Consider the following 20,980-nt stretch of genomic DNA (forward strand, 5'->3'; position numbering starts at 1 on the left):
AAAAAAAAAAAAAAAAAAAAAAGAGGAAGGCGAAGGATGGGCCCCATTGCCCCAGCACTGGCTGTGCCTGGTGCCTCCCTACTCTAATGGCTCAGAACATCCAAGGGAAAGGAAGATATGGGGACCAATATCCTAACAAAATCTTAGGGACAAAGCTAGAAGGAACATGACCAGGGGATAATGAAGAGGCCAAGAAAGTGGCTTTCATTCCAAGTGCCCTAGAAGGCTCTATTTCCAGCAAGCAAGCCCAGCTCCACTGCCTGCAGGCATCCAGGTTTTTCTCACTTCCTGCCCAGAGGCTTGGGTAGCCCTTCCTTCACCCTGGCCTGACCTTCCTCAACCAATCAGGATGCCTCCTGATCTAGAAAGCCAGTGACAGCCCTTCCTATAAACAGCCATTGTTTTTACCACCCACATGTGACTGTAAGTCACTGTCATGACCCATCGAGTGAAGGATGCTTCACACAGGTCAGATCCAAGCTTGCTAAGTGCCTGAACCTGCCTCCTGACAGTACTCCAGGCCCTGGGCAGGTATCATTCAGCTTCCATCTTTCTGTTCCTCTCAGTGGGTCTTTCCATCTGTATGGCCCTGTCCAGTGCCCATAATGTCACAGCAGGCTTACTGGGGGAATGTGCAGGGCCTCCCTGTAAAACACCTGGATGTCCCAGTAGCTGAAGAGGTTGCAGACCGAGCGAAGCAGCTGGAACAGCCAGAAGCCAGCAGCCAGGACTAGGAGGAAGACCAACAGGGCACTGTCGTGGATCCTGCAAGAGGTTGGACAGGGAGGGTAACATAAAGGTGGGAAACCCACAGAAAGGAAACGATCACAGAAGGGCTGAGGAGGGGTCCTCAGTGAGCCCTTGAGAAATGCCCACAAAGTTCACACTTCTCAAACGACATTCATGCCCTTTGCTGTTTGTATTCTCAGTCTTCCATGGGTGTACAGTGGGCTATGTCACATCATCCCGACAGCCCATGTAGCCTGCACTTGTGCATTCCTAACTTTTAAAGTTGTCCCCAAGGCTAGGAATGTGGCTGAGTAGTACTGTGCTTGCCCAGCATGCCAGAAGCCCTAGGTTTGCTCCCCAGCACCAAAAATAAACAGTTGTCCTCACCATTAATTTCTAGTAAGGTAGGAATGTGACTTGTAATTCAAGGCTCTCTGAGACTCCCAGCCAACTTGGGGTATGTTTTTAAACACCGAGAATTGATCTAGGCCAAGAGGCAGTGTGGGGAGGTCCCTTTCTTCCTATCGTTTTGTGACCTTACTCCAGAGGCAGCCACTAGATTGACACTTACTTCTCTGCACACTGGGCCGAGGGTAGAACGGCATCTGACAAGGTCACTTTGCTGTGCAATGGTCCAGATCTTGTATGGTTCTTTGGTTGGTTGTTGAAAAGAACATTGTAATCCACACAGCGAAGGAGGAAGGTTGTGAAGGTGACAATGAAAATGAACTGTCTGAGGAGAGGATGCAGGAGAGGTCTGCTCAGGCTAGGGGCATGAGGGACGGACAGACTCCTAGCCCAGTCACCGGACAGGCTGCAGCTCTATTTGGCCCCCTGACCCTTCAGAGCCCCAACCAAGCCTAAAACTGAAAAGAAGAGCTGGGGCATGGCTCAGTTGACAGAGTCTGCCTAGCATATAAAGCCCCGGATTTCATCTCCAGCACCACGTAAACTGGGTACAGTACTGTGCCTGTAATTCTAGCACATAGGAAGTAGAGGCAGGAGGAACAGGAATTCAAGTCTAGCCTAGGATACATGAGACCCTGGATCAAAAAATCAATAAAGTAGAATAAATACTAAAATCAAGAAGAGAGAGCAGAGCTTAGGGACAGGACTGGCTTCTCACCCCAACTGGAAGACATCCTCCAGCAGGATACAGGCAAAGCCATTCCGCTGATGATAGCTGTAGATGTGGCAAGTTTGTCAAGAAATTTGCCTAAGCCTACGGACTCTTCCTGTAGAAACTTCTCCCACTCTTCCCTGCTCCACAGTCCCCCCCCCACCACCATGTCCCTCTGCATGCTGGGCACAAAGGATATCTTGGTGAAAAAACTGTCCAGGTTCTGGATGTGATGCCAGGAACCTGGGCACAGAGAAACAGTGTCAGGACTTGGCATTGTCCCATTTGTGATTAATTTCTCTATCAAACCCAAACCTGCCTCGACCCCCTAACCCACCCAACCTTCCATATACCCACACACTCACCGCGGAGTCCTTCGGGTACATGAAGCAAGGGTTGGTGGTCCTCCCCATGGATGGGGGAGTCTTGAGACCCCTCAGGGTCACAGTCCTCTAGCCGTTCATAGTCCTGCTCAGGGATCAGAGGGCCCATCCGCAGCCCAGGATGGTCCTGGGGGCGCGGGCAGGAGGGAGGGGGAGTGGCCGAGGCCAGGGGTGGGGTGGAGTGGGACCCCCACGAGGGGGAAGCAGAGGTGTGTATCATTGTGGGATGGGCCTGCGTTGAGGGTGTGGCCGGGGTGGGTAAGGCATTGTGTGGAGGCTGAGAAGCCCCTGCCTCCTGAATCACCAGGCAGGGAGACCCGGAGGCCAGAGGGAACCCTGAAGAGGAGCAGCTTCTTGTGCGAGGGGCAGGGGACAGAGAGAAGACAGAGATCCTCCCTCCCCCAATTCCCCGGCACGGAGAAGCAGGCAGTGGCAGTGCCATAGGGAGCAGAGGCACTGAGCTGGGCCCCAAGTCTCCCCACCGCCCCCGCTGCCTCCTGCTCCCCCCCCACCCCGTTCGTCTCACCATCAGGCCGCAGCTTCTCTTGAGAGGTTGAAGGGACTGGACTGCTGTTGTTTCCACAGAGGTCAGTGAAGCTGAGCGGAGACTTCAACACGGAGCAGGACAACAACAGCACTAGGTGACTCAGGCTGGGCAGGCCTCAGGCATGCCAGCCCTCAGCCACCTGTGTGATCACTCACACTCCTTGCAGGGCAACCTGGGGCCCAAGCCCCATGCCAGGGACGGACACCAGTTTGGGAGGCAGGAGCTCAAGAGCCATTGGGATTAGAAGAGACACCTATGATCTCTGCTTTCAGTCCTCAAGGGCACAAGTGACAAAGACAGGGCAGCTGCAACAAAAAGTATATGCACAGAGAGCAAAATCCTATCGAGGGCTCTAGCGTGTGCAGACAGAATAGTGAAGCTCTCGTCCCTACAGTTGCACTCCCATCCCTTCACACCTGTGGGCACCAGTCAGTAGAGAATGATTTAAGGCCACATGCCCAAACAGGAGGTGCATTCAGATTTCCCAGCACTTAGGAGGAGACAGAGCAGTGGTATCAGGAGACTGAAGCTGTTCTGGGCAACATCTGACCCTATCTTTAAAAAAAAAAAAATAGCTGTATATTTTCTTTCTCTGAATGAAAGAGGGCAGACTTTGTGGTTAGCCAGGAGAAAACAAAGAGTAAAAGGAGGGAGTACTAGCCATCCTGGATTGGAGCTTAAGGAAAAAAGGCTGGTTCCTTGAGAGTTCCACTGTATCTTCCTTATCCTCTTGAACCCTGATGTACCCTCCTCCATGTCCTGACCTGGTGTCGGGGCCTCCTGAGACGCGTCAGCGCAGGAAGGCAGGGGCCTTGAGAGGATAATTTTGGGTGTGTGGGGATGGACTGGCTCAGTTGAGTTCTTTGTTGTTGCCTCACCCGGGAGGAGGAGGCCCAGGTGGCTGGTCTGATGGCTTGCCCAACGCCATTCCCAAGGTCATGAGTCACCAAGTGCCCTACTGAAGCCCATGCCTGAGATATTGACTTATGGAGCACGTGTCAAGGCCTCCAGCGATCAAGCCAGTATCTCAGAGGCGGAGAGGAAAACAGTGCTTCCTAGCGCATTTCCTGGAGGAGCGTGGAGGACATCCATGGAACATCCCACAAGTTTAGCCCAGACTGCCTGATTTTCTTATATAACAAGAGTTCATGGCTCCCATGCTTTTGTGTCTAGGTAAGGCGCAAAGCTATGCTTTGTGGCAAAATGGAATCCCAAGGAAGTGGGGGGGGGGTACCCCGGTGGCAAGAAATTCCCATGATCTTTCTGAGACCTCTAGAGAGAGAGAGAGAGGTTAAGTGTGGCTTTAGCTGGTACCTCCCTCTGACATTACTCACATATAGTATATACTTGTTTAAGACTACCTCTACACACATCCTTATCTCCTCAGCCCCAAACTCAAGCAAATTCTGGCTCATTGCTCTGTCTAGTTTCACTCTACTCATTCCAGAGCATGCCTTTGCGACCCTCGGCTCAAGAAAAATTGAATCCCGGAAGCATCACCAATAAATGACAATGATACTAGTAACATAACAACGTTTAAATGTCCAGATGGGTTACCAAAGAGCAAATGTGAGCTGGAAACAGCGCCCCCTGGTGGACAATGAACAATAACGTGCCTTTCTCGCGTGGAGGGGAACGGGTATGAATCAGAGCCACTCCCACCAGAAACCACAGCCCAGTGGAGGAGGCAGTTTAAAAAAAAAAAAAAATTACACAGAAGGCATAGTGACTCAAGCCTCTAATCCCAACACTGAGAAGGAAGGATGGCGAGTTCAAGACAAGCCTGGGCTATAAAGAGAGTCTCAGGCTAGTCAGAGCTATGTAGCAGGTCTTGGGGGTACTTTGGGAGACAATTATAGCAAGAATAAGCTTAGCCAAACTGCTGCAAGAGCTATTCACTTTTGAGCTGGAACTTTAGCCCAGTGATTCAGACCCAAATGAAGAAGGAACCTAAAGGTTAGCTCTTAAGTTGCACTTTGATTAACTTCATGACCTACATACTAATAATTCACGATAACTGTGAGTAGCAGGATCACATAGGGAGTTTAGAGACTCAAGTGGTGGCAAGTTACGTTCATGTATGTTTTTGTTTGGTTTGGGTTGAGGTGTGTGTGTCTGTGTGTAGTTTCTTTTTTTAACTCTCAGGTCTGTTTTCACTTATTCCTTCTCACGAAACCATCACTTCCTGTGATGCCAAGGAGCATAGAGATTGTCTGGAACAACTCTAGAGAAACGGCTCAAGGTCAGAAGCGCCAGGACGTCCTCCAATGTGAGAATGAACGTCGCACAACCTCTGACCAGCACCTGACTTCAGGCCACTGAGCAAATAGCTAGAGCTGATTCTGTTCGGTCCCGCCTACAGCCAACATTTTATCCAATCACAGCTTGCAGCAAGACTGATGTGTCTTTTCTCCAATCACCGCTGAGATGGGAAGGGGTTGTCGGGATGGGGCCATAGCGAACATGGAACCCTCGGTAGGATAAGTGTGAGATTGCCGTTGCTGGCTGCCCGTATCTTATTGCCTCAACATGTTGGTGCACTTATTTCGGGCCGGAATCCGGGGTGGCCCAGTTCCAGGATGGTCGCTACAATCCCTGCGCTTCCAGACGTTCTCTGCCGCCAGGTAAAAAAACAAGAGCAACTTGGAGTGTGGGCCATTGACCACCGTCCGACATCGCGGACGGCCCGCCGGGAGATGTAGTTCCGGGCTCGCGCGGGGCTTGCTGGGAGATGTAGGCTATCTCGGAGGGTGTGGAATGTCACTGTCCAGGGAATTGGCCTCAATTATTCATGATGCTGTGTGGTGCCAGCAGGAGGCTCCGCAGGTCTGTATCCACTTGCGGTCAGGACTCAGCCAACTCCAGGGCGCTGGCCACACCCAGTCACCACTGCCCACTAAGGGGCGCCACTCACAGCTCGCATTCGCTCTATGGTAATTCACCTGGAGATCTGTAATTGATGTCCATAGACATTCACTATTGATAGTGCTTCAGGATTAGCTGAAATCGTTTTAAATAATCAAAAGCGATACCTGAGCTGGCGAGATGATTTAGCAGTTAAAGGCACTTGCTACCAAGCCTGAAGACGTGGATTCTACTTGAAAACTCATGGTAGGAGATATGCAGTTTCGGCAAATTATAATTATCCTCTTACTTCCACTATTCCAAACCCACTAAATAGATAAACACATACGTACATTTAAAAAAATTTAAAGTAGTTCCTAGCTAGAATCTACTGTGAATTCAAGGCCAGGCTGGTCTATAGAGAGCTCCAGGTCAGCCCAACTATATAGTGAAATCTCAACAGCATCCACGTTGAAGCCCGAGAGTTGCTAGGAATTTGAAGCCAGCACGGACTACATAGTGAGTTCTGAGGGAACAAAACAAATAGGGAATTGATTCTTAGAGCTAGATGTATCGCCAGGAACCGAGTTAATCTGAACCCGGCCTAGTACCCTTTACTCAGGAAGGTGAGTCTAAATCCAGTATACAGTCGAATGTATTCTATACATTCTAAGTTCAAGGCCCACCTGGAAAACTTTGTAAGATCCTGTGTCAAAATAAAGAGTAGCCAGGCGTGGTGGCGCACGCCTTTAATCCCAGCACTCGGGAGGCAGAGGCAGGCGAATTTCTGAGTTCGAGGCCAGCCTGGTCTACAAAGTGAGTGCCAGGACAGCCAGGGCTACACAGAGAAACCCTGTCTCGAAAAACCAAAAAAATAAAAAAATAAAATAAATAAAAAATAAAGAGTAAAAGGGTCATTCATATGACCCAGTGGGTGCCACCAACGTGACCCCCTGAGTTTGTAACCCCTGGGACCCACAGGAGAGAACCAGTTCTTGTAAACTGTCCTTTGATCTCCACTCACTGTGGAGTGCTCAGGCATGGATGCGCACACCCCCCCCCACACACACACACAAATAAATAAATAAATAAAATTACTATATTTTAAAAATAAAGAGTAGAAGGAGAGCTGGAGACATGGCTCAGTGGTAGGCTTTTGTTTGTTTGTTTGTTTGTTTGTTTGTTTTTTGTCAAACATGAACCATAGATTCGATTCCTAGTACCTATCGTGGGAAAAAAACAAACAAACTGATCCATTCTTGGTAAAATTAAAAAAGCAAAAACAAAAAAGCCAAACCTACATTGATCCAGAGAGAATAATGGGTTGAAAGCATAGAAGAGACCAAAGTCTAATTTTTCTCTTTTTCTTCTAGTAATTTATTTTTTATGTACAGTGGTGTTTTGCCTGCACGTATGTCTGTATAAGGGTGTCAGATACCCTGAAACAGGAGTTACAGACAGTTGTGAACTGCCATGTGGATGCTGGGAATTGAACCCTGGTCCTCTGGAAGAACAGGCAGTGTTCTTAACCACTGAGCCATCTCTCCAGCTCATTGTTTTTAGTTTTGTTTTTGTTTTTGTTTTAAGATTTATTTATTTAATATATGTGAGTACATTGTAGCTGTCTTCAGACACTCTAGAAGAGGGCATCAGGTCTTATTACAGATAGCCATGAGCCACCATGCGGTTGCTGGGAATTGAACTCAGGACTTCTAGAAAAGCAGTCAGAGCTCTTAGCTCTTAACTGCTGAACCATCTTCCCAGCCCTGTTTTAACTTTTTGAAAACAGAGTTTCACTATGTAGCTGTGGCTGGCCTGGAGCTCTCTATGTAGACCAGTCTGACCTTGAACTCACAGAGATCCACCTGCCTCTGCCTCCTGAGTGCTGGGATTATAGGAGTGCCCTCTACCCAGAACCTAGAATTTAACTGTAAATATTCTACAAGAAGCAACTGTTTCCCTGACAGGTCCAGGGGAAGGCTACCAAGAGTAGGTAACTATGAGGGAAAGGTTGCCAAAGGTAGGTAACTATGAGGCAAGCCCACCTGCCTGATGGAGGGAGGAGGGCAAGCATGGGAACTGGTGCTGGGAAGTCTTCCACCAGTTGTTGACAATCCCCATAGCTTCTTGGTTTGGAGGAGCTGAGAGAAGCTAGAAAGTAGCCATGATAAATTATTAATGTCTGAAAACAGTCTTTAGAAAGAGTGAGGGCATTGGTAATATTTGGACCATAAAGAGACACAAGGTGAGACCAGATAAATGACTGTGTTCATTTCAGTTCATGAAACAAATTTAGCAGATCAGGGTCATTTTGAAAGGAATATAACAAACTATCAGAATATCCATTTCAGAATTAAGGGACATATCTTATGAAACCTTTTAACTTTGGCATTCACACACGCACATGGTTCTGGGTTGTACTAAGTGCAGTGCACCATCTCATTGACAGTAAATCTGTATGTTTGCAAAAATTGCAGTGGTCAGCCTTACTGCATACCTAACAAGGGCATACACAGCTTAACAAACATCTGCTCAATAGATATCTCATATCCCAGAGCTCCCTAAATTCTAGAGTATAAAATATGCCTCTGCCCCCTCAGTAAGACTACTGGAAAATTTGGACAGTAGTACAGGAAGAAAAAAGAGTGAGTTTTATCTTAAACTGAGGCTAGATAGACATAAGGCATAGTGGGGGGCGAGGGGTGGGGAAGGAACACTAGGTATCTGTTAATCTGCACATGAGTGCAGGTGTCAGAGGACACCAGAGGGGTTCGGTCCCCTGAAGCTGTAGTCACAGGCTGTGTATTCACAGTTGTGAATTTCCTGACGAATATGCTGGAATCAATCTCAGGTCGTCTACAAGAGAAGTGCATGCCTTTGACTGCGCAGCCAGCTCTCCAGCCCCTATTTTATTTTAGTCTGCAATGAGGTCTCACTTTGTATTACAGGCTGGCTTTGAACTTGAAATCTTCCAGTGTCAGCCTCCCAAGTGCTGGGATTTCAGGAATGCACCACCACCCCCGCTTACAGTCTCCTTTTCTTCTAAGTCTTTCCTCATCTATTCGTCTATTTTGAACATTCGTCTGTGTACTTTTAGCCAGATAACTTCTGCTCCAAACTGTCCTGTCCTTCCCCCCTGGCCCTTCCGTATTATGACCTCTAAAATGCAAATCTGACTTTATTACACCTTATCCTAAAAACTGCAGATATCCCTAAACCCCTCCTGAGAAGGTGGCCTTCTTGCATCCAGGAGCTTTGTGGAGGCTCGGATGCTATCCTTCCAAGGCAGCTGTTTCCTCTGCCTCCCATGCACCCTGGCAAAGCCACCTTGTTGCTGAAGGTCTTCTCTCACTGCCCCACCTGCCCACCATCTCCAGTGTGAACTTTTCTGATGCTATGGTCAAACCCAGCAGTACACACCCTGAGCTCTGTGCTTCCCCACCCAGCATGGCCGTAGGGGAAGGAGGTTACTCTGTCTGATTTGGTCAGTCCATAGTCTGTGACACAGTGGGTTCACAGGTGTTGTAAGCAGCTGAATCCTCTTGCCCTCTTGTTTCTCTCTTGCCCTCTTGGGCTCTTCTTCCCCACCCCCTTCCCTTCTGCCTCTCTCCACGTGGTCATGGCCATGGCTGGCCTTTATTTCTCTACTCTCTCCCTCTCTCTGCCTTTCTCTACCTCTACTACCCTCTTGCCTCCCCTCCCCATGACCTGAATAAACTCTGTTCTATACTTTAAAAAAACAAAAAAGCAGCTGAATCTACGTTTCCATTTTATACATACGGGACCTGAAGGATGACAGAAATCAGTCCTTTGTGTTTTTGTTTCTGTTTTCTGTCTCATTGCTGAATAAGAGAGGAACATACAGCCCTCTTGCCCACCTCATTCCTGGGAACAAATTATACCATCTCTCACTCAATTCTTCTCCTTACCAAGTGAGAATAAGGGCATCCCTCAGGGTCAAGAGCTATGGACCATTTACTCTATTGCCAGGTCACGTTGATGACCTTGCACATATGCAGGGGTAGGCACAGAGAAGAAAGCTCACCCCCCAAGATTCTCTCTGAGCCTTCCTCTAGAAATCCTTCTTGGTCTGTCCCTGTAAAGGAGGCCTGGCCACACACACACCCCCACCCCACCCCCATCTGCCGCTCCAGGTGTCCTGTCTGGCAGGCTGGAGACCTGCATTGACTGGGTGGCTGGAGGCTACATAGGGGCCTGGGTGGCTGATACGGCCTGGACAAAAGTACTAGAGGCAAAGGCTCTTAGGATTGTACTCTGATAGCAGAACATTCCCCAGCTGCTCTACATGTGAGCAGGGGTCTTACACAGATCAGCATTGCTTAAGAATGTGCTAAGGTGGGGCTGGAGAGATGGCTCAGGGGTTAAGAGCACTGAGTGCTCTTCCAGAGGTCCTGAGTTCAGATCCCAGCAACCACATGGTGGCTCATAACCATCTGTAATGAGATCTGATTCCTTTTTTCTGATGTGTCTGAAGACAGCTAAGGTATACTCATATATAATAAATAAATAAATCTTAAAAAAAAAAAAAAAAGAATGTGCTAAGGTGTTCATTTTGGGTGAGGTAGCACATACCTGAAGTCATAGCTACTCAGGAGGCTGAGCCAGGAGGATCACTTGAGAGCAAAAGTTGAAGGCCAGGCTGGGGAATATTGAAAGATTTTATCTCAAAAGCAAAGCAAAGCAAAGCATCCGTGGAGAGGCTGCAGATAAAATGCTGTTCCAGAAAACTCAGCCAGAGCCGGTGGGGGGGTGGGGGTGGGGGTGGGTATGTGGGCAGGTGTTAGTAATTGGAAGGACAGCCAGGCCCACAGCTGTCAAGGCCTTTTTCTACCTGCAGGTCCTCAGATGACCGGCTCAGCTCACACCTCCTTCGGACTGTAGCCCAGCTCCGTGCACAGCTCCGGGCTCACCTCCCTCGAGCTCCACCAGCTTCCCACCGGAGCCCCTCTGCCTGGTGTTGGGTTGGGGGGACCTTGGTGGTCCCTGCAGCCCTGTGGCAGCATCCACGCCTCTGCCTTATAGCACTATGTGAGGCCAAAGAGTCCCCTCCTGCCCAGCCCACACGTGCCCCAGAGCTGCGCTTTAACTGGAAGCTCTTCTGGCATTTCCTTCACCCCCACCTGCTGGCCTTGGGGGCAGCCATTGTGGTGAGGCTTTCCCTGCTCCTCCGTGTTCAAGCCAGGAAGGGCCTAGGATAGCATTCCTGCCTTGCGGCAATGACCCTGGGGCATCGGGACAACCTGTGCAAGGGGCTGAGTCTGTAGGCTATGAGGACTCAGGGGCTGGAGGTCTGGACTTCAGCTCTCAAGGAGGCACTTTTGTGACATGGATGGCCATGGTGTGGACAAGGCAAGGCTGAGTAGGGGGAGAGGAAAAGCCAGAGCAGGGGAGGGGATGGATACAGCCTCCTCTCCAGGTCTCTCTTCCCTCTGTCCTGTTCCAGCTGGCCTTAGGTGCGGCACTAGTGAATGTGCAGATTCCCTTGCTCCTGGGCCAGCTGGTGGAGATTGTCGCCAAGTACACGAGGGACCACATCGGGAGTTTCGTGTCTGAGTCCCGTAAGCTCAGCGTCCAGCTGCTCCTACTGTACGGTGTTCAGGTATAGCCGGGTAGCAGGGCCTGGGGCTCACAGCAGCCTTCTGATGGTGTTGCTAAATGCCAGGCCTCTCTTCCAGGGACTGCTGACCTTTGGATACCTAGTGCTGCTGTCCCACATTGGTGAGCGCATGGCCATGGACATGCGGAAAGCCCTTTTCAGCTCCCTGCTCCGGTACTAGCAGCTGTAGTGGGTGGGACCAGGGTAGACTGGGGTAAACCAGGAGGTCTAGGTGGGACAAATCCTGAAGTGCCATCTCCTCTTCCTTCACCTGCTACCATCATGTCTTCCTGCCAGGCAAGACATTGCTTTCTTTGATGCCAAAAAGACAGGGCAGCTAGTGAGTCGCTTGACTACTGATGTGCAAGAATTCAAGTCATCCTTCAAGCTTGTCATCTCCCAGGTCAGTGGGTCAGGCCCCTGTGCAGACGCAGCAGGCCAGAATTGCCTGCCCCAGCCCTGACATCCTAACATTGCCTTGAAACAAGGCAATGCCCCTGCCCAGCTCTGTGTGAGGAAAGCGTGAGAGAGAACTCAAGAGTCAGGACAGGCTGCTGTTCCATGCTCTGAAACCTTGCCTCCCCAGAAAGCCATTGTGAGGCAGTTATCCTCACAGTGAGTGATCCTGGCAGAAGCAAGCTCATCTGACCCAGCATGACCCCTTGGTGCCCATCCCCAGCTGGCGTCAAACTCATGCGTGACTCTACTGCATACTGATAGTCTGTCCTGTGTGCCCCTCCTTCACCTGGTCCGGTGGGCAGGACACTGGCCCATGGTAGTCAGTGTATTTCTGTGCAGTCCAGCATGTCTGAAACAGAAACAGTGGATTTGTTTAAATAAAAAGGGTATGGCCTATGGACATTCTCACCCATCCCTTTTGAAATTGATAATTAGGTCCTGGCTGGCCAAGAAAGGGGTTCATTTGATAACCCATAACTGCCCCTTGACCTTCAGGGCTCACACTGCTGGCCTAGGCCTCATAAGTGCAGAGCTGTGGCCAGCCTACCCTCAGCAGAATACTCATCATCTGGTGCCGATGCTCTAACATCCTGCCCTCCTTTCACTACTCAGGGACTGCGCAGCTGCACCCAGGTGATTGGTAGCCTGGTGTCCCTGTCTATGCTGTCCCCTCGCCTTACCCTGATGCTGGCTGTTGTCACACCCGCCCTCATGGGAGTGGGCACCCTGATGGGCTCAGGCCTCCGAAAGCTGTCTCGCCAGTGTCAGGAGCAGGTACTTTTTTTTTTTTATATGTAAGCACATTGCAGCTGTCTTCAGACACTCCAGAAGAGGGCGCCAGATCTCGTTACGGATGGTTGTGAGCCACCATGTGGTTGCTGGGATTTGAACCTCGGACCTTTGGAAGAGTAGTCGGGTGCTCTTACCCACTGAGCCATCTCACCAGCCCGGTACTGGGATTCTTGACTTGTCTCCCTTGGTTCTTCCTAGCATCTCTCACCCATTCTCCTTGCCCTTCCTCCTACCTCTTCCTGTCTACAACTACTTCCTATTTCCCTGTCTCCATGCAGATTGCCAGGGCGACAGGTGTAGCAGATGAGGCCCTTGGCAATGTTCGGACTGTGCGGGCCTTCGCGATGGAGAAGAGGGAGGAGGAGTAAGTCCCGGGAAAGCAGAGCATAGAGTGGGCCCATCCATCTCACCCCTCCCCTGCCCTGGCCCACAGCCAGCTGCCTCCCGAGTGCCCAGCCCAGCCTCTCTTCCCAGACGCTATCAAGCAGAACTCGAGTCATGCTGCTGTAAAGCAGAAGAACTGGGCAGGGGCATCGCCTTGTTCCAAGGGCTCTCCAACATCGCTTTCAACTGTGAGTGAGCAAGGCTTGCCTGGGAGGGGACGTGGGCATGGGCTAGGTGGGAGCAAAGAGAGGCAACAGACAGCCGTCACTTGCCCAGGTGCTCCTGACATTGAGGGCCTGCATTTGTGAGATGCCGCAGCTTCTGGCTCCTGTGGGATATTAAGTGACGTCATCCCTTAGCTCGTGGAGAGTGCTGCAAGGCACCCTTAAGGAGTGTGCTGTGCACCTCAGTGTTAGGAACCTTTCTGTTTCTCCAGCCCTTTACGTTTTCATTTATGTGTGCATGTGTATGTGGGTATGTGAATGTGAGTGCAGGTACCTACAGCGGCCCCAGAGTGGGAATTACAGGCAGTTGTGAGCTGCCAGATGTGGCTTCTGGGAACTGAACTCGGGTCCTCAGCGTAAGCAGTGTGTGCTCTTAACCGCTGAGCCATCGTCCCGGTCCTTTGATTTTTATATAGAGCCTCAATAAGTTACCTAGACTGACGTCAGACTTTTTCTGTATCCCAGGCTGCCTTGAACTTGTGGTTCTCTTGCCTCAGCCTCCTAAGTAATTGTTACAGGCCTATATCACTATACCTGGCCTGCCCATCTTGTTTCGCAAATGTGGAGTTGAGGGCTGAGAGTCAACTGGTGGCAGTACAGGGGTAAGACTCAGGACTCAGTCTTCATCCCTTGCTACTTCCTGCCTCACTGCCTGGCCCCTTTCCTTGTAGGTATGGTCTTGGGCACCCTGTTCATTGGGGGCTCCCTTGTGGCTGGACAGCAGCTGAAAGGGGGAGACCTCATGTCCTTCCTGGTGGCTTCCCAGACAGTACAGAGGTAAGTGGGGACCACTGTCATCTCTCAGGAGAGTTCCCTCTACCCTCACCCCACCCTGCCATCCTTCCAGAACCCTGCTTCCTAGAACAGGGATGCCAGTGTACTTGGGGGAGGAGCTGCTGCCTAGCACTAACCCTGGTCCCCCAGGGGGACACAACAGGGGGAGCCTCCAACACTTCCACAAGAGCCTTCTAAGGCTCCACTGCGCTTCCACTCAGGGATGCAGTAAGCACCATTAGCTTCCAGGCAGCTCTCAAGTGTCCCTGAGAAGCTTTCAAAAAATAAAAATTAATTGTGGTGAAACAGACAGTGGAAATGTTATTGCCTGGCCGTTCTTAAGTGCACACTTTGGTAGTGTTACACACAGCTCAGTGTTCTCAGCCACCACGACACCCATCACCAGAGCCTTGTCTTCTTACAAAAGTGAGACTTTTAAACATTAGCTCCCCATTCCTCCCCAGCTCTGCACCCCCTTCCACTTCCTGCGTCCTGTGACTCTGAGCATACGAAACACCACACAGAAGTAGTCATGCATTGTTCTTCCCTTGGTGCCTGGCAGGCTTCACCCAGCACAGTGCTTTGGGGCGGCCCTTCATGTTGTGTGGCGTGCATGTATCAGCACTGAATACCCTATGGATACCTTCCTGAACAGGCTTTTTCAGGGCTGCCCTGGCCTCAGAGCTTTCCGAAGATGAGATGAAGACCCCTGCCCCCAGGTGCTGCTTGTGTAACTTTCCTTTCCCTGCCTAGCTGAGCCCCATCCACCCCATGCAGCAACCTGGAGCTCATCTGTCACCTTGGCCATAAGGCAGCCTCAGTGGGCTGTCTCAGCGGGCTGCCCCGGCAGGCCCCAGTGAAACCCAAGCACTTCCTACTGTTGTTTCTACCTTGCTTTCCCTAGACATAGCAAACTTTAAAAACAAAAAACCATAAATATATGTTATGGTAAACAACTAAAGAGTGAGTTGCTATAATACATAAAGAGCAAAGACTTATTAGTACCAACCACGTCAGGAGTGCTCTCCCCCTTCTCAAATTGGTCCTTCCCTACAAAGGTGACACTCCTCATCATAGTGGTGCACTGTCCCTGCCCAGAGTCCTATCTTGCCATTGCTGTGACTCCACAGTTCTTAGAGAAAGACCTAGTATCTTGTTGCTGTTGTCTAGTGTGGCATAAGGCCAACCTGGAGATTGTAGAACAGTCTTGTCTGCACGATAGCCAGAGGACTACAGAGCAGACCTCACCGGGTCCCAGCTGCATGGGCACTGCCTTTGCTTCCATTTCTGCTCCACATCAAAGACCATCAGATCCTCTGGTCTCAGAAGCCTTATCTGTCCTCTGGCCCAGCAGCTGTTCCTCCCTGCCTTTGCTATCTAGGTGCTCTGATTGCAAAAGAGGTAGAGGCTACCATGTCCCTTCTGCTACCTTGCATTCCTTGTGCTGACCTAATTCCCAGGTCAGCGTGGACTCCAGTCCTGAGGACTGGGATGAACAATTTGGCTCTCTACTCCCTGGGCACATGCCTCCCACCTTCATGTTCTTCCCTGCCTGCTGCACTGTTCAGCCCTAAAGAGTACTATGCTTAGACTGCAGGGCAGCCCAGAGAGTAGCCTTCGCTGTCTCAGGCCCCTGGCCAGGTCCCCATCACCAGCCAACTGGAGGAATTGGCCTCCTTAGGAAGAAGCTGCTGTGTTTCTCTCTGCCTCTTGCTGTGTATCCAAGGGCCCATGTGTCAAGGCTGAGGTCCAAGGGGAGGGATGAGCAGGGCATCACAGCTCCAACTGAGTGTTCCTTTGGATGGTCCCCAGGTCGGGCATCTGCCCAAGCCGGCTTACTTCATCACAGTGCATGGCTGGCCCATTGTACCAGCTCTCAGAGCAAGGTCAGAGCACTCCCGTGAGTCGTGTGTGCTTTGGATTTCAGTTGTGGTTGGCCCCTTTGCTAGGCTCTAATGGATTCCTGGTTTCCTGTGAGCTGGTCACACCCACAGATAACTCACCCACTCAGCTCCTCCCTCCACAGCCTACCCACTCCTGGCAAGTGCCTATTGCCCAAAGCCTGCCATAACTCTTTCCTTGAGGGTTTTGGGGTACTTACCCAGCACCCGAAGGGTGAACTTAGTCCATAGCTTGTGGGATGGCAGTCTTTCCTCTTCTCTGAAAGGGCCCGTTGCACTCAGAGGCATATACCCGTAGGTTGGCTAACCCACTGGGGACCATGACTAAGGCTGTTGGTTGACTCATCTTTCTTAGCTCTCAGCAGGCGACCAGCCCCAGCCCTGCCAAGACAAGGGAGGTGACCCACTGTCTAGACAGATAAACACATGGCATCACCTACACATACCCACTTTTAGGGCAAGCCCACAGTAAAATCTTTGTCAGGAAATTTACTTTGGGGGCTCCCCAGGGCTTCCCCTTTTAGTCCCCTGTCTCTATTTTTCTTCTGAAAGGGCTTAACGTTTTTTTCCATCTGAATTTAAGTCCTTGCTTCTCCAGAGTCTAGTGTTAGGTCTGACCTCCCACTGTGAACCCATCCTTATCCCTGTTTAGTTAAAGCCCTCTGGTGGGCCATCTTCACCCTGTTTCCTGAAGGCCCGGGAAGCATGTGGACATACCACTGAGTCCTAGTCACTTACCCATCAGCCACTGCTGCCTGGGGCCTCTCCAGATCCTGACTCTGGCAGCAGGCAACTGTTAACTGAAGGGGGAACAGAAGCTCAGTGATCTGGTGTCACAGTCCCAGGGCCATCTACATGTGAGCCCTGCCGCTGCCTCCCCAACATAGCCGTCCCTTCTCTCTGACTCTTGTTAATACCTCTTCTCACTCTCCTCTGGCAGGTCTATGGCCAGCCTCTCTGTCCTGTTTGGTCAGGTAAGTGAGATTGCCCCAAGTCTGGGTTAGAGTCCCCATCCATCACTAGAGAGGTGTGAGGTAGGGGTGTGTGTGTGTGTGTGTGTGTGTGTGTGTGTGTGTGGCTGTTGCTGTGGCTGCTGTAAATATTGCCTATGATTGGGGGTGGGCAGAGGTAGAACAAAGAACAAGGTTTTGAATCCCAAGACCATAGTCTGGCTCCACCCTACTATGAGGGGTCTGGACACACTACAGCCCTGTCTGGTAACAGAAGCCCCCTTCCCTGGGAGCCCTGGTTTTTATCTCAACCACAAACTAGATTCCTTCTGCAGGTGGTGCGTGGGCTGAGTGCGGGAGCCCGAGTCTTCGAATACATGGCCCTGAGCCCTGTCATCCCATTGACCGGGGGTTACTGCATCCCCAGCAAGGACCTTCGTGGTTCCATCACCTTCCAAAATGTCACCTTCAGGTCAGCATTGGTGGGTAGGCTGAGAATGAGGGGAAATCAGTTGGCATTTAACTGAAAGCTTCCTGTGAGCAAGGCCCTGTGAAGAACCTTAGGGCAGTAAAGGCTAGGAAGCTGGTCTGACTGGGGCTCTCTTGGCCACCCCCAGCTACCCCTGCAGACCTGGCTTCAATGTGCTCAAGGACTTCACCCTGAAGCTGCCCTCTGGCAAGATTGTGGCTCTTGTGGGCCAGTCTGGGGGAGGTAAGAGGAAGCTCACGACTTTCATCCTCTGGTTCGCATTGTTTGGTAACCACTTGGAGCAGGGCTGGTGGCAAGCCCTCCGTGGTTCCTGCTCCTACCTGGGATGGGCACCCTCCAGTACAACAAGGGTCTGTCTTTGCTAGGAGGTTCTCCACAACTCCCCCTCCCTCCAGGAAAGACCACAGTTGCCTCCCTGCTGGAACGCTTCTATGACCCTGAAGCTGGCTCGGTGACGCTGGATGGGCGTGACCTGCGGACTCTCAACCCCTCCTGGCTCCGGGGCCAGGTCATAGGTTTCATCAGCCAGGTGAGGGGTGGAGCTGAACAGGGTCTCAACAGCAAGACTGGGGCCCCTTTCTCTCTTCCCCGCTCATCTCCCTGTCCTCTGAGGACGTCTGTGCTCTTCATGGTTCCTAGGCCTCCTCTGGATCCAGTATGTCCCTCTCCTTCTGCAGCTTTGTCCTTGTACTCCAGAGCATAGACACTGCTCCTATGGGTGGCAGTCTTAAGATCCCAGAGCTGTGGTTCTAAGGCGGCCAATAGCCACACGCAGGAAAGGCCAAAACTCACATGACCTCCTATTACCATAGGGCCGTCCATCATCACCTTTGGTGAGGTAGTCTGTGTCCTCTCTGTGTGTTGAGGGGCAGGGGGGGGGGGCTCTGTTTCCCATTAATGAGCCACCCTGCCCTCACATGATTAGCATCTGGCTATGAACTTGAGACCTGCCCTGCAATCATGGTCCTGTAAAGTAAGACCCTGGTGCACATGGCAGTCCCCAAGTTTTGAGGCTAGCTTAGAGTATAACCTGTAGATATCATCTCTGTGTCCCCATGCCACTCAACCTTGCAGGAGCCAGTCCTATTTGCAACAACCATCATGGAGAATATCCGATTTGGGAAGCTGGATGCTTCTGATGAAGAGGTGTACAAAGCTGCACGAGAAGCCAATGCCCACGAGTTCATCAGCAGCTTCCCCGATGGCTACAGCACTGTGGTTGGTGGGTCCCTTGATGGTGCTGGGTCAGTAGGGCAGTGTTGACACTCAGGAGCCATGGTTCTGTTGACATGGAGCACCTCAGCGTGTCGAGAGACAGCTAGGAGACAGTCAAGCCAGGAAAGCCAGACCATGGTCGAGGGGACAAAGATGGCTTTATGGAGACAGAAGAACCTGAGCCATGTGGCTCAGGCCTTACAGACTAGACAGGGCTCTGAGAGGAGACAGAGATTATAATAGCAAATGGAAATGGGAGACCCAGGCCACAGGCACAAAGGGCTTGTGCACTTAAACCTACCACAGCCCAGGACAAGAAATAGGACCCCTCTCAGAATTTTCTGTGTTCTTCTGGTTTCCTTGCCCTTCAGTGGCATCCCCTCAGCACAACAGCTGGGGTTGTGTGCAGGCCTTTTCTGTCTTCAGGGTGCTGGACCATACAATGTCACACTAGCTCATGCCTGGGACAACCTAAGTCGTAGATGTTCATCACCACAGCTCTTCTGTCATCTCTGGGACTACTCTGCTGACTGACGTGGACCTTTCAGGCTGTGCCCATCTCTAGCGATCCCTCCAGGTCCTAACACAGCTGTGTTCACATGCTCAGGGCTCTGTGCTGTTCTGATGGGGGCGGGGGGGACCTTGTCATCTCTATTCGGCCCTTCCTTTCTCCTTCAATTCTGGTGTGCCCCTTGTTATTGGGGCTTCCCAAGACTGCTCCCCTTATTGAGCTGTGACCCTGCCATCACTTGGCAGTCCCTCCCAGGGTTGCCCGCTGTGGTTAGCATCTGTGTGCTGTGCAGCCCATGCTTGGGTTCCAAGGAGTCTTACTGCAGCCAAGGCCAGAATCCAGAAGATGCTTGTTGGTGGGAGCTCATCTCAAGAGACGCACCTAGGAAGGGAGGCGTATGCAAGACATTGGTGTTTGGGGTGCACTTTCATGCTGGAGCATTCAGACTGACAAGTATAAACACAGCACTGTGAACGTGGGGTCCTGACAGGAGCCTGGTGGAAGCTCCTAAGTACCCAGGATCCGTTGCCCACTGCCTCCAGTGTGGGGCTAAGGATCACCTTAGACCCCTGTCCTGTCCCCTCTTTCCCTAGGTGAGCGGGGCACAACGTTGTCTGGTGGCCAGAAGCAGCGCCTAGCCATCGCACGTGCCCTCATCAAGCAGCCCACAGTGCTGATCCTCGACGAGGCCACCAGTGCGCTAGATGCAGAATCCGAGAGGGTGGTACAGGAGGCCCTGGACCGGGCCAGTGCTGGCCGCACCGTGTTGGTCATTGCCCACCGGCTTAGTACTGTTCGTGCAGCCCACTCCATCATTGTCATGGCCAATGGCCAAGTCTGTGAGGTCAGTTGGACTAGGAACGGGCAGTGGCTCGGGTGGCACAGCTAAGCTGTGTGAGCACCTGGCCTGCTTCCAGGTGCTTGAGGTCATGTTCTGGGAACAAAACCCCAACAGACCAAGGTCTTCCTATCCTTGAATAAACCCAGGCCACTACCCTCTGGGAAAGCTGAACTACAGGCTCCCGGACCAGGGGATGTGTATGTTGGTAAAGAGACTGAGGCACAGCTGGCTACCCAGAGGCTAAGCTGCAGAGAGGCTGTCTCAGACTTGTGAGAGAGGTCAGGCAGAATCAGAGCACACAAGTGTATCCCACAGCCACAGCCGAATGAGAGACAAAAGTAATCAGACCTCTCAATGTCAACTGAACAGAAGGTAGCATTGGCTGGTAAAGCTTTCCCCAAGGTAGTTCCTTTACAGTGAGCACAGAGTTGTCAAGTGTCCCTAGAAGGGTCATGAGCTTAAGTGGCTGTGAGCCTCACAGTTGATGGAAGTCAATAGGGACTCTGAGTTAGCTCTGTTGAAATGACCCTCCTTCTGTCTCCAGGCTGGGACCCACGAAGAACTCCTTAAAAAAGGCGGGCTCTATTCAGAGCTTATCCGGAGACAAGCCCTGGACGCCTCCCTGACCTCAACACCTCCTACAGAGAAGCCTGAAGACCCCAAAAGCTGCCAGCCCAAAGCCTGAGAGGCCCCCTGGGGTCAGGTCACTGCAAGACATCCGTCTGAGGCTGGAGCTCTGCTGGGGACAGAACCCTTGGAGGGCCAGTGTGCTGGAGTGTGGCCTGCACTACTGCCCCCTTAAAGGAGATGGGCTCAACAGATGGGGTAGGAAATGGCTCTCCGCCCACCTGCTCCGACCATCCTGACTCAGCTCTGTGGTCACGGGATGTACACAGTGAGACAAAGTCCCTGAACACCTCTGCTTGACCCTCTCAGGTTGGCCTGGTTCTGCCCAACACTCAGTTGTTTGGGCCCTCACTCCAGGAGAGTGGCCAGGCCTGGTAGAATGGATTGTAATCCCAGCACTTGGGAGACAGAAGTGAGAGGGTCAAGAGTTCAAGGCCATCCTGGGCTAAATAGTGAGACCCTCTCTCAACAAAAAGAAAAAAAGAAGAAAAACCTAAATAAAAAAAGAAAACTTTTCAAAGAGGCTGAGGCTGTAGCTTAGTAGCAGAGTGCGTGCCTGCCGTATGTGAGGG

General features: G+C 51.4%; 2 protein-coding genes across 2 annotated transcripts in view; one reads left to right on the forward strand and one right to left on the reverse strand.

The window, feature by feature from the left end:
• The window catches only part of Atg9b (autophagy related 9B), a 7,782-nt gene extending 4,794 nt beyond the window's left edge, over window positions 1-2,988 (reverse strand). Inside the window, exons 1-5 of the mRNA XM_021162556.1 lie at window positions 2,215-2,988; window positions 2,049-2,092; window positions 1,856-1,920; window positions 1,301-1,462; window positions 624-765 (exon numbers count right to left, since the gene is read on the reverse strand). Coding sequence (XP_021018215.1) covers window positions 624-765; window positions 1,301-1,462; window positions 1,856-1,920; window positions 2,049-2,092; window positions 2,215-2,761 — 960 coding nt within the window. The 5' untranslated portion in view covers window positions 2,762-2,988. The remainder of the gene's footprint in view (window positions 1-623; window positions 766-1,300; window positions 1,463-1,855; window positions 1,921-2,048; window positions 2,093-2,214) is intronic.
• Window positions 2,989-4,981: 1,993 nt separating this feature from the next.
• Abcb8 (ATP binding cassette subfamily B member 8) lies at window positions 4,982-20,931 on the forward strand. Its single transcript, XM_021162635.2, has 16 exons — window positions 4,982-5,403; window positions 10,482-10,791; window positions 11,088-11,243; window positions 11,320-11,414; window positions 11,538-11,643; window positions 12,312-12,473; window positions 12,770-12,855; window positions 12,966-13,063; window positions 13,771-13,876; window positions 16,715-16,748; window positions 17,060-17,196; window positions 17,342-17,436; window positions 17,610-17,743; window positions 18,289-18,436; window positions 19,534-19,784; window positions 20,326-20,931. The coding sequence occupies exons 1-16, from the start codon at window positions 5,309-5,311 to the stop codon at window positions 20,464-20,466; spliced, it is 2,154 nt and encodes a 717-aa protein (XP_021018294.1). The 5' UTR covers window positions 4,982-5,308; the 3' UTR covers window positions 20,467-20,931.
• Window positions 20,932-20,980: the final 49 nt, after the last annotated feature.

Source organism: Mus caroli, chromosome 5, assembly GCF_900094665.2.
Source record: "Mus caroli chromosome 5, CAROLI_EIJ_v1.1, whole genome shotgun sequence".
NCBI classification, from domain to species: Eukaryota; Metazoa; Chordata; class Mammalia; order Rodentia; family Muridae; genus Mus; species Mus caroli.